Genomic DNA, 14,849 nt, shown 5'->3' with positions numbered 1-14,849 from the left:
TACTGCAATGTTGTCCGATTCATAGAAATGGGAATAACCACTACCATCTCACTGAGCTGCAGTATTAAATGAAATTATCCATATAAAGTGCTTATATTAGCTATTATCTTACATACTAATTTAATTCTTCCTCTATTGATATGCACCCTTGGTTGTTTTCAAAATTCTGCTATTACAAACACTGCTTTGTTAGAGAACATGAGCATTTGAAATTCTGATAGATACTGTCAAGTTTTTCTCCAAGGAGCTTAGACTAATTTATACTCCCATCAGCAATGTAAAAGGGCCTGTTATGGCATAGCCCCAACAATATAGTGTAATTACCAAACGCTTTCTATCTTTGCCAAGCAAACAGATTTAAAAGTCTCACTTTAATATATATGTTTGTAAGTGTGGCCCAACATCTTTTCATATGTTTAAATTCGTACTTTTCTGTCAATAATCTGATCTATAATATTTGACTGTTTTCCTATTATTACAGATTTCTTTAATTGATTTGCAGAAATTAACTCCTTTGATGCAAAAATATCTTGCCCAATCTGAGATCTGTTTTCTGAGTTTATGGTATTTTATGCCATACAGACATTTTTAGGTTTTTATATAGTTAATTCATTGATCCTTTTATATCTAGCTTTTGTGTCATGCTCATAAAAGCCTTACATGGTCATTTTATTGGTGCATATGTGTTTATCTCTATTTTTATTCTGCTTCATTGATCTTTTTTGTCTATTCATGTACCAGGACCAAAATTTTTAAATTACTATGATTTTATAATACATGACTTAAAATTACATTGGGCTAGTCCTCACTCATTAGTTTGTATCATATTCTTCTGGCAACTCTTACATGATAAATTTTCCATATGAAATGTCACAATTTGCTTGCTACGGCCAACAACAAAAAAAAAATCCTTTGCGTTTACTATTTACAGAATAGGAAGATTACAAGCCTTTAAATACTGAGTTTTCCTAGGTGAGCTTTCCAAATTCAAGCCTTCTTTTATGTCCCTTAGTTGCATTTTATTAATGTTTCTTTGCATATATCTGGTGGATTTCTTATTTCTAGGTATTTTTATAAAACGCTATATTATTTTGAAATGAGAAGACTCTGATTTTTAACTCTCTCAACATACCACCCAAGTGCTTGGTATAGAGACATCACCTGATAAATATTTATCCTGAAATGCAGAAAACAAGTGTTGGTGAGGACGTACAGAAATTGGAAATCTTGGCTGGGTGTGGTAGCTCACGCCTGTAATCCCAGCACTTTGGGAGGCCAAGTCAGGTGGATCACCTGAGGTCAGGAGTTCGATACCAGCCTGGCCAACATGGTGAAACTTCGTCTCTACTAAAAATACAAAAATTACCCAGGTGTGGTGGCAGGCACCTGTAATCCCAGCTATTTGGGAAGCTGAGGCAGGGGAATCGCTTGAACCCAGGAGGTGGAGGTTGCGGTGAGCCGAGATCATGCCACTGCACTCCAGCCTGGGTGACAGAGTGAGACTCCATCTCAGGAAAAAAAAAAAAAAAAAAGAAAAGAAAAGAAATTGGAAATCTTGTACATTGCTGGTGGGAATGTAAAACAGTGCAACCTTTGTAAAAAGCATTATGGTAGTTCCTCAAAAAAAAAAATTAAACAATTACCACATGATCCAGCAATTCCACTTCTAGGTATACATAAAAGAACTGAAAGCAGAGACTCAAACAGATACTTGCACACATCTATGTTCATAGCAGCATTACTGACAATAACTAAAGGTGGAAACAGTCCAAATGTCCATCAATGCAAAAATGGATAAATAAAATGTGGAATATACATACAGTGAAATATTCAGCTATAAACAGGAGTACGTGCTATAATAATGTATGAAACTTGAAGAAATTATGCCAAGTGAAATAAGCCAGATGCAAAAAAACAAATATTGTATGATTCCACTTATACGAAATATCCAGAATAGGCAAGTTCATAGAGATAGAAAATAAAACAGTGGTTACCAGGATCTGGGGAAAGGGGACAATGAAGAATCGTGTTTAATGGGTACAGAGCTCCAGAATAAAGTGATGAAAAAGTTCTGAAAATGGATAGTGGTGGCAGTTGTACAACAACGTAAATATAGGTAATGCCAGTAAACCATACTTTAAAATGGTTAAAATGGTGAATTTTACATAATCTATATTTTACTACCATTTTTTAAAAAGGAAAAACATGAATAACATAACATCACTATCAGATATTAACACAGAATAGGTCTTAAATTCAGATTGTTTAAAGGTGCTATGAGAAGTATAACAGACATTCTTATAAATGCTCATACTCTAAAAGTGTAACAAAATACAATAAGCATGTTTTTTAATACACTGATGTGCTTATTTCAAGAGCATCAAAAACAGAAAAATAGGAAGGAAATCAATCGGCCAAGAGAATGGGAACACATGAATTCCTAGCTCAGTTAGAATTTCCATATTTAGCCAGGTGCAGTGGCTCACGCCTGTAATCCCAGCACTTTGGGAGGCCGAGGCAGGTGGATCACGAGGTCAGGAGATCGAGACCATCCTGACTAACACGGTGAAACCCCGTCTCTACTAAAAATACAAAAAATTAGCCGGGCATCGTGGCGGGCGCCTGTAGTCCCAGCTACTCGGGAGGCCGAGGCAGGAGAATGGCGTGAACTCGGGAGGCGGAGCTTGCAGTGAGCTGAGATCGCGCCACTGCACTCCAGCCTGGGGGACAGAGCGAGACTCCGTGTCAAAAAAAAAAAAAAAGAATTTCCATATTCTATGGTTCCTTCTTCCTGTGTTTTCTCAACTATACATGAAGAAATTCAACTTCTAGCTGTAAACCTCCATGACATAAGCTACTAAAATTTAAACCTAGATGAGTCTGAACCAAATACTCTAATGTATTATTTAGATATCTGAACATTAGTGGAAATATGCAACAAATACATACTTACTGTAAAACAAGAGTGAGTAGTTTTATTGCTTGTACTGCAACATCATATTCTTTGTCAAGGGTCATAGACACAATTCTATCCTAAAGACAAAAAAATTAAAATATTTTTAAAAGGAAAGCATGAGAAAAGTGTTTGCAAATGACAAGTTATTTGTAAATTCTTAAGTAATACTAACCTTGAACCGACTGGTAAAAAGTTCCAGTTTGGAATTAAGCTCTTTGTTATAATAAAGCCCTTGTAGAGCAGTAAGACATTTGAGTCTTACTTCACCTTGCTAAAAAAAAAAAAAGAGACAATGCATTAAAACTCTATGTATTTTCAACTTCAATATTCAAGATGTATACAATATTTTCTACTTTAAAATTTTAAATGTTTCATACCATAGCACTCCTTCAGAAACTATCATCTTTGATAATGCAAAAATAGTAATCAGTACATACATTTATGACTAAATACCTATGTGGTTACTACTTCTGTAGTTCAAAGGATAATTTTTGAAAATTTGTTCAGAACAAAACTATTGTGAAAAACAATAGAAGCATGTGTCACAGTGTATTTTCCACTATGGGAAGTAATGTTTGGAAAGAATTATATACAATCAACTTCTTCAAGGCAAGTGAAGAGGCAGCCTAAGAGAATGGTAGTTTAATGAAAATATATTAAAAAGGTCAGAAACCAAGTTGTAAGGTATAATCTGGCTAAGATACAGGTTTGTCAAAAGAGAGGATCAAAATTGAAGAATTTTTTTTTTTAAGTATATAGCTCTCAGATAACAACAGCGTAATGGTTCTTTGTGCCCTAAGAAATGCCTCACTCCTACTACCTTCATGACTGTAATATTCAGCAAAAAACTGATTCACCATTAATGGTTAAATCAGTGGCCAGGATTCAAAAATATCTAGCAGACTTTATGTGACAGAAAATACGTTTTTACAGAGAAGATAGAAAAGAATAAAGGGGAGGCTTCCAGAAATGTGTCACCAGGTATACATACTGGGAGATAACTCATGAATGAGAGGTGCAGACAGCCACGCCGATGTGTAGAAAGAAGCAGTCTGAAGGGCACATCTTACCTTATCATGCATAGTCCAACCAACATATTTTAAATAACTGTCATTAAGAAAGGCATCACTATACATCTTCATCCAAATGCCAATCTCTTCAATGCATATAGCTCGAATTTCAGCTATCGCATCACTGAATGGAGGAAGGAAAAACGATGCATAATTAGTGCCAATATACCACAAAACTTATGGTTTATTCAAGAGATGCCAAGTACTTCAGATCTACTATGAATATGACACTATCTTATTACTAGGGATTAAAAAATAGAAATGAAGCATGGGCCTGAATGCCAAAAGCTTACCTTCTAGGTGGCAAAGCATAATTATCAACACATAAACATTTAAAATTATATAAAACTACAAACAAAATCCCATCCCCACCTTTTATACCATACCATATCCCAGCCTTTGCTCACACCTGCTGGGCATGGTGTGTTCAGAAGACAGCAGGCACACTTGTCTGGCTAGAGCGTAATTTCCAGGTAAGAATTATTTACACATTACACTGAGGTCAAGCTCAACTGGGATTTGAATGTTAGAATAAATTATTTTAAATTCACCTTGTAAGTACTGGTGAGTCATTGAAGGCAGAGGAATAACACAAAAAAAGGATATTTTGGCAAAACTGCAATAATCTCTAGGCATGAGAATGAGGAAACAGACTAAGGTAATGGTGTCAATAGAAGTGAAAAGGTAAGAATGGACATGGAGACATTACAAAAAGCAAGCATTAACCTGATTCAGTAACTGCCAAGTTGAGGATGTGTGGAAGAAGCTGAATAAAAATACTACCAAAATTTAAGAATAGGTTACAGCATAAATTTATAAGATTACTATTTCTTTCCTCTGTTCATTCAAAACAGCAAAAGAAAATATCTCACTTTAACCTATCCAATTTTTCCCACTGATATTCAATGGAAGGGAAGAGAGTCAGGAGTCAGCGTGTGCAGGCTCTACTAACATAGTGTATCCAAAGGCAATTAAGTATTGTGTAGCCCAACTCCAAATAGCAGTAACTTCTACTGGCTGCAAGTCAAGCACAGCATTATCCCATTTTTCAGTTGGGAAACACCAAACTCACATGAGTTAAATAACTTGCCCAGAGTGACTCAGTGGCACTAATAGAGTTTAACATTGATTTTACTATAACATTCTTCCTGCTAATTTAGATTCTCTACACCACTAAATATGCAAACTTGCTGAGTAGAAATTATATAGTGCTATTTATGAAAAAAACTGTCACAACTTACCGGTATCTATGTACAAACACTCCTTTAAATATTGCATTCATCATATTTTCTATTTCATCTTGATTTTCCTGAAGCTGTAAAAAAACACATCATTTCTTTTCAATTGTAAAGGAAGACAACCAAATGAACACCTGTAAGTTGTTACAAGCACGAAAAAAGCAGAATTCCCCAGTATTTTGGGGAATTTTGAATTATACTAGACAATAGTAACCATACAGAAAAATTAACAGTTATATTACCAGGTAGATAAAGTCCTTAATACCTGAAATATTTGATTTAGATTTTAATATTTAGCTAGTAGATTTTTTTCTAATGCTCATAAATTTCCACTAAAGAACTGTAAAGAAGGCCAGGTGCAGTGGCTCATGCCTGTAATCTCAGCACTTGGGGAGGCCAAGACAGGGGGATCACTTGAGGTCAGGAGTTCGAGACCAGCCCAGCCAACATGGCGAAACCCCGACTCTACTAAAAATACAAAAATTAGCCAGGCATGGTGGCACAAGCCTATAATCCCAGCTACTGAGGAGGCTGAGGCAGGAGCTTGAACCTGGGAGGCAGAGGTTGCAGTTAGCTGAGATAGTGCCACTGTACTCCAGCCTGGGAGACGGAGTGAGATGCTGCCTCCAAAAAAAAACACTGTAAAGAAATTTGTAATGTAGTTTGTTACTACATATCACTTATTATATAGCATATACATAAATTAAAGGGAAAAAGTATCAACACTTTATTTCAAATTATATGAAAAATATGAGGAATTTAGACATGGGGGAAATATGAGCAGGATTTTTCTTAGTTTTCTTGAGTCTGGATATGTTTTAAAGTTATTAACTATTTCGGAAATAATCAATTTAAAATTAGCTACTAATTCCCCCCCAAAAAAATTCAAGATCAGGTCAATAATTCGTAGATAACCATGATAACTACTGAACTCAACTACATTACTAATACTTTTGAAAAATCAGACTTTGCCTATTTGATATGAAAACAAACATCTCCACTATGAGATAGCAAAATATTTTATCACCAATGAAGAAAGAATTTAAATTACAGCCACAGTATCAAAAGATTTTATTTACTGTTATTTCGCATAAGGCTGAAAAAAGTATTTTCCTCATTCAGAGTTGAATTTGGTGGTCAGTCATTAATGTTAAACAATTGCCTTCTACCATATAAAAAACACTGATTTAGATGCCAATAAACAGCTTATGTTATTTTTCAAAGTGATTTTATTTTCCAAAGTGATTTTGTGAAACCTCTTTTCATCCTGACAAAAGGTTTTTCACCGTAGAGATGAATAATACTAAAGCTTAAGACAACTTGTCAGACTAACCCGTCCCCTTACTTAAAGCCACGCTTAATACTAGTCCACGCAGATTGAAAATAAGAAAACAGTATCGTTGGCACGGATATTCATCAGAATTTTGTTGGGCAAACAGTTTGAAATGTTATTTACATTTAAATATTTCAAAAACAATTATCTGAGCCCCTAGCAAAGTTATATCCTAATTAATGGTGACCAAGTTGGTCACACAATAGCATAATATTAATATAAAAGTTTACCTCTTTCCGCTTTTGTAGCAGGAGTTCTAGCCTCTCATTGGCTCGTTTTCCAATCATTTTATTTCGTTCTGCTTCATATTGTCTTTGTGTATTATCCATATTGATGCTAAGATTTAGTGCCACATTCACCAAAGCTGTCATCAACTTCATAGCTATTTTTTAAAGAATAAAAGTATGGTGAAATTAATCTAACAGACACAAAAATTTACAATTTAAGATCAAATAGAAATATTAAGCAGAAATGAGCTAATCTGCTTCTAACAAAAGAAAGATGCAGCTGCTACAAATGACAACAATAAAATAACATAAAATAAAATAACTTTTCAGGAATTATCTCCTAATCCTCACAATGGCCCTCTCAAAGGTAAGTATTATACCCATTTCATTCATGGCAAAATTGAAGCTCAGGGAAATTTTAAAATTTGCCTCAGTTCATATAAGCAGTCAAACCAGGATTCAAACCAAGGCAATCTGACTCCAGACTATCCTTAAATCCCATTATTCTGTAATATGTCCTCTAAAATAATCATTTTCCTAGATCATGATTCACCTTCTAAAGTAAATTTTAGTTCACACAGAAGTTATTTAGCTATCTCAGTAATTAAAAGGAACTTGATGGCTTTACATCAAATTATATTTTATGAAAATGTTGAGGAATTTTATCAGTATTTGCTTTCCTTTCATTTTACTCTATAACATGACTGATGAAATTGTGAACAGATCTCCATGGAAAGTCAAAAGAACAAAGGGCGAAATGTCACATAATTAAAGTGCTTTTTCATAAAACTTCCTCCAGATCTCTACCTTCTGTTACTAAACTCTTACTCCTGATACAAGATTCTTATTGCCTGGGATTTAAAATTTATTAACTGAAAGATCTGATCACTTTTTGCTTTCTTTAGCTTACTCCAGACTATTTCTCAGACTTGGTGCACTGCATGATACAACAACAATAAAACTACATCTTAAATTTGTGGCTACTGGCTCTCTTAAAGAAAGATTTCCCAATTTTCTGCTCTAAGTTAATTTCATGCTCCCAGCAAACCAGTCTGTCACTCTGATCTAAAAGTATCCATCTTGCACCATAATCCTTGTTTTAATTTACTTTAGCCATCAAGTTATTGACACTGCTACCATAAGTGCATAAAGCAAGATCACATTCATATTTTCTGACTTCAAATCTAAAAACAAAAACAACATATGGGAAACTGCATTTTCTCTTTAATAATGAAGGACGTAGAAGCATATCTTTAATCGTAGATTTAATTCTTTGAGAAAATCTTATAAATGAAAAACAAACCAACAGATAATATAAAGTTTTTTCAGTTAAAAATCAAAATATCATTAAGATTCAGAAGATTCAGTATACTATCATAACAATTAATGCCTATTTTATTTATTGAAACTCAAAAGCAACAAATTCAATAACAGTGTATCACCAATTTTACCTTAAGCACAAAAGAGGAACTAACAGATTTTATGAGGTATAAAAATATACCTCATTTCATTAAACTTTAAAGATCAAAGAATTTGCCCCAGCCTAAAGTTACCCAGAAACATAAGAAAAATCAACTTTTTGCAGTGTGACTGAAAGAACAGGCATCATCCAGTAGGGGCCATCCTACCTGGAGAGGCAACGCACACCAAAGACAAACTATATGGCCATCAGGATCACATATCCAAAACAACTGTGATGATATCTCCAAATCTGCTGTCAATATCTTCCCTGGTAACATATCTTTCAAAAACCCAATACATACCTATCATCCAATTTTCCCTTCTTGTGGCATAGTATTTTTCAATAATCCAATGCATACCTATAGTCCAATTTTCCCTTGCTGTGGCATAGTATTTTTCAAGAACCCAACACACACCTATCATCCAATTCTCCCCTGCTGTGGCACAGTATGCACAGTATACAAGAAAATCACCAAATACTAGTTATAGTATACCTTCACAAAATCGAAACTGAAATTATCATCCCATTTCCAGGAATTCACAGGAGGGATGGGGGAAGTGTCCTCTTAGTGGTCACTTTATAAATAAAATTAATTAATTTTTATCTGTTATTTCCTTTCTCTTTAAATGAGAATCTTTTTCATCTCAAATCTAAGACAATATGCAGAAAATATTTCTAAATACTGACCTGCCAGGGTGCTTGTATGTCGAAATGCTCTGACTTGTGAGTCAGACAATCCTGTAAGAAGTGAAATGACCGTATCCATCATATACTCATCATATATGATACTATATTGACATTGCCGTACTAACACGCCAATGAATTCACAAAAACTGGATTTGAACTTCTTCCACTGAGGACCAGCCATGGTAAGTGGATAATCTCCACTATCCTAAAACAAAAATTTAAAACAGCAATTTCATTTAGAATGCATGACTTAACATATCACTTGCTTTTGAAATACCCTAGACAAAAGCATGAAAAGATATCTTTATCTCACCTTTCTTCTCCAATAAATCCTCAAAGTAGGCAAGAGAACAATATATAAAGGTAGGGGTACCTCTGAACACTTCAGCTCTTTATTTAAGATCAAAATAGATATTGTGAATTCACTTTAATCAATGAAAATATATACCAATTACTCAGGTTAAAAATTTTAAGAGCCTCCCTCATCAAAGCAAAACATCCTTGTGATAAGCACAGATATAAAGCAAAAGCAAACCCAAACCAAACCAAAATTGTATTTTTAAATGGATTCAAAATGATGGAAATTATATTCTCAAATAAAATGTATGATGTATAAATCAACAAAACATTAGAAATATGTTTTTATTAGCTTCAAATACATCACACAGTCAACAGATATAAACAATCATAATTTTTTAAAGAAATGGAAATGTAGCTAGTATTGCCTTGGAAGACTGGTACTCTGGTTTCCCTTTGCATAACAAGAGGGCATTCTCTAGTCTCAGAGTAAACTGAGATTCTCCACAAATCATTAAAAACAATGAAGTACTTAGAAATAAAAGCAGAGACCAATACCATATAGAACATCTAAAAGTAACGGTCTCTGACAAGAGTATCCTAGAGATGTTAGGTAATTCAGTTCAGTAAATTTTAAAAGTTAATTTTTGTCAATAGAACAGTTTTCAAAATCTTAAGTCAAGTCACATGTAAGTGCAGTTGCGTCTCATCTGAGAATAAGGTCCTGATATTCCACAAAAAAAGTTTTCTTGGTATTTTTGATTAGCTAATTTAGTGACTATATTGAAATATAGCATCTTAATTGTTAGCAACTTAGTTTGCTGACATTTTCAAATCATATTTCAGGACAATTATCTCAAATAGTTGTTCCCTTTTAGTCAGAAAGTTCTCACTAAAACATTTAATATTAAAAGGGTAAAAAAATGCCACTATTCAAAATTACTTCTCAACTACTTGGGGAGTGATTAATAGCACTTAGCGATCATCAAAGCCATTTTAATTCATCTGTCTTTTAGAATAATAGTTCAACGCTCCTTCATCAGAGTAAGCAAGAAAAAAAAAGACCAAACAAAACTCAAATCAGTCAACATTTTCTACTTGAAAACCCACAGCGAAAAATTTTGGAAGAGTAAAAGTACTGGCACTGAAATACAGCCGTGACCCAAACAAACCCAAATCCCTTCCTTGAAGAAGCTTAATTTATAGTAAATCTATGTATGTATTTATTGGTAACAATACTTCAAAGAGCTCAATGTAATAAAGAATCAACTCGATCTAGCCCTAGGGAGATAAGCGGGGGACAACTCAGTCTAAACTAGTATGTAATCTTTGTTGTTCTTAAGAGTTTAATTTAAACAATAAAAATATCTATATACTCCTTTGCCCTAGCGATCAGGTTCCCTAAATATTGCTGAAACCTTCCTTTTACAACATTCCAGGATATGTTCTTATATTCTTCCTTGACATTTTCATTTTTGTCAATAATAACTACCATTTATTAAGTTCTTGCTATGTTCTGGGAACCATTTGTTAAGCAATTTTCAAACATTACTCAATTCAATCTTTGTAATAGCCTTATGAGTAAAGTGCGATTAGGCCCATTTTACAGATAATGAAATAGATACTGGCCAGATGCAGTGGCACCTACCTGCTGTAATCCCCGCACTTTGGGAGGCCAAGGTGGGCGGGTCACTTGAGGTCAGGAGTTCGAGACCAGCCTTGCCAACATGGTAAACCCACACCGCCCACCACCCCCCACCATGTCTCTACTAAAAATACAGAAATTATTCAGGTGTGGTGGTGGGTGCCTGTAATCCCAGCTACTTGGAAGGCTGTGGCAGGAGAATTGCTTGAACCCAGAAGGCGGAGGTTGCAGTGAGATCATGCCACTGCACTCCAGCCTGGGCGACAGAGTGAGACTTTGTCTCAGGAAAAAAGAAAGAAAGAAAAAAACCCAAAAAACTGATACTAAGAAAACAACCTGCCAAAGGTCGCACAGGCATCATTTGATTAAATCTAATGCCAAAGCTCTTATTTACAACATTAATGCTTACCATTTTCTTTTCTTTTTTTTGACGGAGTCTCACTCTGTTGCCCAGGCTGGAGTACAGTGGCGAGATCTCAGCTCACTGCAACCTCCGCCTCCCAGGTTCAAGCAATTCTCCTATCTCAGCCTCCCAAGTAGCTGGGACTACAAGCGCACACCACGATACCCAGCTAATTTTTTTGTATTTTTAGCAGAGACAGGGTTTCACCATATTGGTCAGGCTGGTCTCGAACTCCTGACCTCAGGTGATCCGCCTGCCTCGGCCTCTGAAAGTGTGGGATTACAGGCGTGAGCCACCGTGCCCAGCCTAATGCTTACAATTTAATAATACTTTTTAAAATAAGTCAAGATAAACATGCATAAATTATCAAAACACTTAAGGTAGTAAGTTACCTCATCAAATTCTTCAGTCATTTTTCGAATTATCTCAGAGTTCTGCATATGTCTAAACATTTCAGCTGTGACAACTCCTGAAATGTGCAAATGTCAGAAGTTAATATACGGTGTGATAAAAAAATAAAGAAAACTTCCAAGTAAGTCTCTAACACTAAGAAGTCTATGGTCACACAATAAAAGGCATACTTCTTCAACCATCATCTAATGATCTTTACCATGATACTCTAATCTGTAAATAAAGCACAAACAAATGCTATCTATTCTCAGTATGCACAAGAAAACAGCCCCATACTTCTGACAGATATCTTTTTTCCTAACACAATTAACTTTGGCCATTTCTACCTGACTCACTTTACTCATGCTGTAATATTTATATTGGCTTTGTCTCTTTAACATAAACCATATGTTATCAAGAGTGAGATAGCATCTAGTATAACACTTAAAACCTTGGGGATGAAGCTGAAGATAAGGAAAAGAGTAATAGCTAGAGTTCACTTTAGTCAAGCCTCTTTATTAAGCACTATTGCATGTTCACTATATCCTAATATCCTCTAAAAGAGCTAAGTAGTAAATTGTAGTTCCCGCCCACCTAGACGCCTGTAATCTAGTTAAAAGTTAAAACTAAAGAATACCAAAAAGAAAAAGAAGCTGTCAAAAGTAGTAGTAATCAAAGCCCTGATGTGTGGAAATGCCAAATGCTATAAGCTCTGACTCCACCTCCACTCCACACCCACCAGAAAAGCCACACATGTTATAAGTTAGAAAATCAAGAACTATGTCAAAGAGAAACAATTTGATAAGGACCTTTAGAATCTTACACAGGAGGATGGGAGAGGAAAAAAGAAAAGGTACACATTAGAAGTAGTAAAACATTAGTCAGGTGGAGACCAAACATCAGAAAGGAAATTTCTAGTGTGCAGTAAGAAGATATACATGAACTTCCACTGATGGGGCATCAGACTGAGAAAGAGAGAGATGGGGGCAGGGGTAATCAACGTAAATACTAGATTTTCAAAATCCTGTTTTTATTGTTGAATTATTTGCTTACCAGTCTTCTCACTAGAAATACCATAAATATAGTAATATCTAAAAGAAGAATGTCTTGGTACAGGAAGATGGGATTTATAAATAAGAACTAGATATAATTAACAGATTTTTTTCGATTGACCAGGGCAATATTTTGTATATGCATGCATCTGTGTGTGTGCGTGCCTGAGTACATACATAGCTGTAAAACCATAATCCCAGCTTCACAGATGAGGAAACTAAGGCTTAGGCTAAGGCTAAAAGAAATTAAATAATTTGTCTGAGACTATTCACCTAAATCATGCTGCCTCCCTCTTATCTGGGTGAGATTAATTTCTAGTGGTACCCTAGAAGAATCCTTACTTGCCACAACTTAAAAAAAAAAAAAAAAAAAAACAAATGATTGTTTTAAAAAGTTGATGAACTCAGGAGAAAGCACCATTTCTCTGGCTAAAGAAACACACTCTCGGCCGGGTGCGGTGGCTCATGCCTGTAATCCTAGCACTTTGGGAGGCTGAGGCGGGCAGGTCACTTGAGGTCTGGAGTTCAAGACCAGCCTGGCCAATATGGTGAAACCCCATCACTACTAAAAATACAAAAATTAGCTGGGCATGCCTGTAATCCCAGCTACTCGGGAGGCTGAGGCAGGAGAATCGCTTGAATCTTGGAGGCAGAGGTTGCAGTGAGCCGAGATCACACCACTGCACTCCAGAGCCTGGGCAACAGAATGAGACTCTGTCTCAAAAAAAAAAAAAAAAAAAAGAGAAAAGAGAAGAGAAAACACACACTCTCAAAAACCTTTTGAAAGCCTTTTGTTTTTAATCTAGAATCACGTATATCTCTTCAAAACCTTCCCATACTTCATACTCAGGTGCTGTATACCTGGGAATGCTAGAGAAGGAAAAGTAACTAATGGCCTGAACATTTCTGTGAATTTAACATTTACATATAAATATATCTCAAAGCAAACATACTGCATACTTTTCAACAATCCCTCATTTCTAAAGCTCCTCCCCCGTCTCATAAACCACAAGACATCCGGAAACCCAAAAACAAGCAGAAAAGGACCTCAGAGCAGAAAAGAAAGTAGCTATCACAAACTCCATTCATTTAACTCTTGAGGCAGGTATGAAGCCACCATTAGGACATAAGGCCAGAGCCTGCTGCCTTAAAAATGTGGGGGACATTTTTAGCAAGACTGCTAAAATCCAGTAAATCTAAAAGTGATATAGCAAGACCCTGTCTCTATTTTAAAAGAAAAGAGAAAGAAAAAAAGAAAAGTGACAGCTGACTAGGAAAAAAAGAAGAAAACACTGGCCACAGAATCACCAACAGAGCAGTCAGGAGCAGCATAGAGTTAAACATCCCTCCATGCTTCAACAGCTACAGAAGCCATCAATGTATTGTAGAAAAATAACTGATACTTATAACAACCTTGGGTCTGCAGGAAATGTTAAATTACAATAAGTATACTTAAAGAAGTTTCTAAGTCATTTATAAAAGAATTCTATTAAAATAATTTTGTATGTATAAGTAATTAATGGCTTTATCTTTGATTATATAGTAAATTCCCCTTAATGGAGACTGCCTGATTCTAAGATAAATATTACAGCAGTGCTTAAATTAACCTGACAATTTAAGTTTTCAACACCTTAAGTTTTTAGAAATCTTGACAAACTCACTTGTGACAAGGTCCAAATGTTGAGTTAGCAAGCTCCTGATTTGCAAACAAACTGAGGCCAAAAAAAGGAATGAATTTGACAAAGGGAACATGTTTTGTGGCCTTGTTTTAAAAACAACTACAACTCAGAAGCCTAATTAAGAAACTCAGGCAGGAGTGGTAGCGCACACCTGTAATTCCAGCACTTTGGGAGGCCAAGGTGGGACAACTTCTTCAGGCTAGGAGATTGAGACCAGCCTGGGCAACAGAGAAAGACCTGTCTCTACAAAAAAAATTGAATTTAAAAAAAGAAAGAAAGAAAGAAAGAAACTCAGGCCAAAAACAGACAAATAAACAAACAAACAAACTCATGCCAGGAAGGTGGCTCATGCCTGTAATCCCAGCATTTTGGAGGCTGAGGCGGGACAACTGCCTGAGTTTAGGAGATTG

The 14,849-nt window shown here is 35.4% G+C and overlaps 1 protein-coding gene across 17 annotated transcripts in view; it reads right to left on the bottom strand.

Moving 5' to 3' along the window:
• STAG2 (STAG2 cohesin complex component) overlaps positions 1–14,849 on the bottom strand; it is a 141,845-nt gene that overhangs the window by 48,108 nt on the left and 78,888 nt on the right. For all 17 annotated transcript variants that reach the window (XM_024240585.3, XM_054545033.2, XM_024240584.3 and 14 more), the window contains 7 exons: positions 11,711–11,787; positions 8,974–9,178; positions 6,828–6,979; positions 5,268–5,341; positions 4,027–4,150; positions 3,129–3,227; positions 2,954–3,033 (listed from right to left, as the gene is read on the bottom strand). In XM_024240585.3, the coding sequence (XP_024096353.1) occupies positions 2,954–3,033; positions 3,129–3,227; positions 4,027–4,150; positions 5,268–5,341; positions 6,828–6,979; positions 8,974–9,178; positions 11,711–11,787 (811 nt within the window). The remainder of the gene's footprint in view (positions 1–2,953; positions 3,034–3,128; positions 3,228–4,026; positions 4,151–5,267; positions 5,342–6,827; positions 6,980–8,973; positions 9,179–11,710; positions 11,788–14,849) is intronic.

The sequence above is a fragment of the Pongo abelii genome, chromosome X (genome assembly GCF_028885655.2).
Source record: "Pongo abelii isolate AG06213 chromosome X, NHGRI_mPonAbe1-v2.0_pri, whole genome shotgun sequence".
Taxonomy (NCBI): domain Eukaryota; kingdom Metazoa; phylum Chordata; class Mammalia; order Primates; family Hominidae; genus Pongo; species Pongo abelii.
This window is presented reverse-complemented; position numbering and strand designations above follow the sequence as displayed.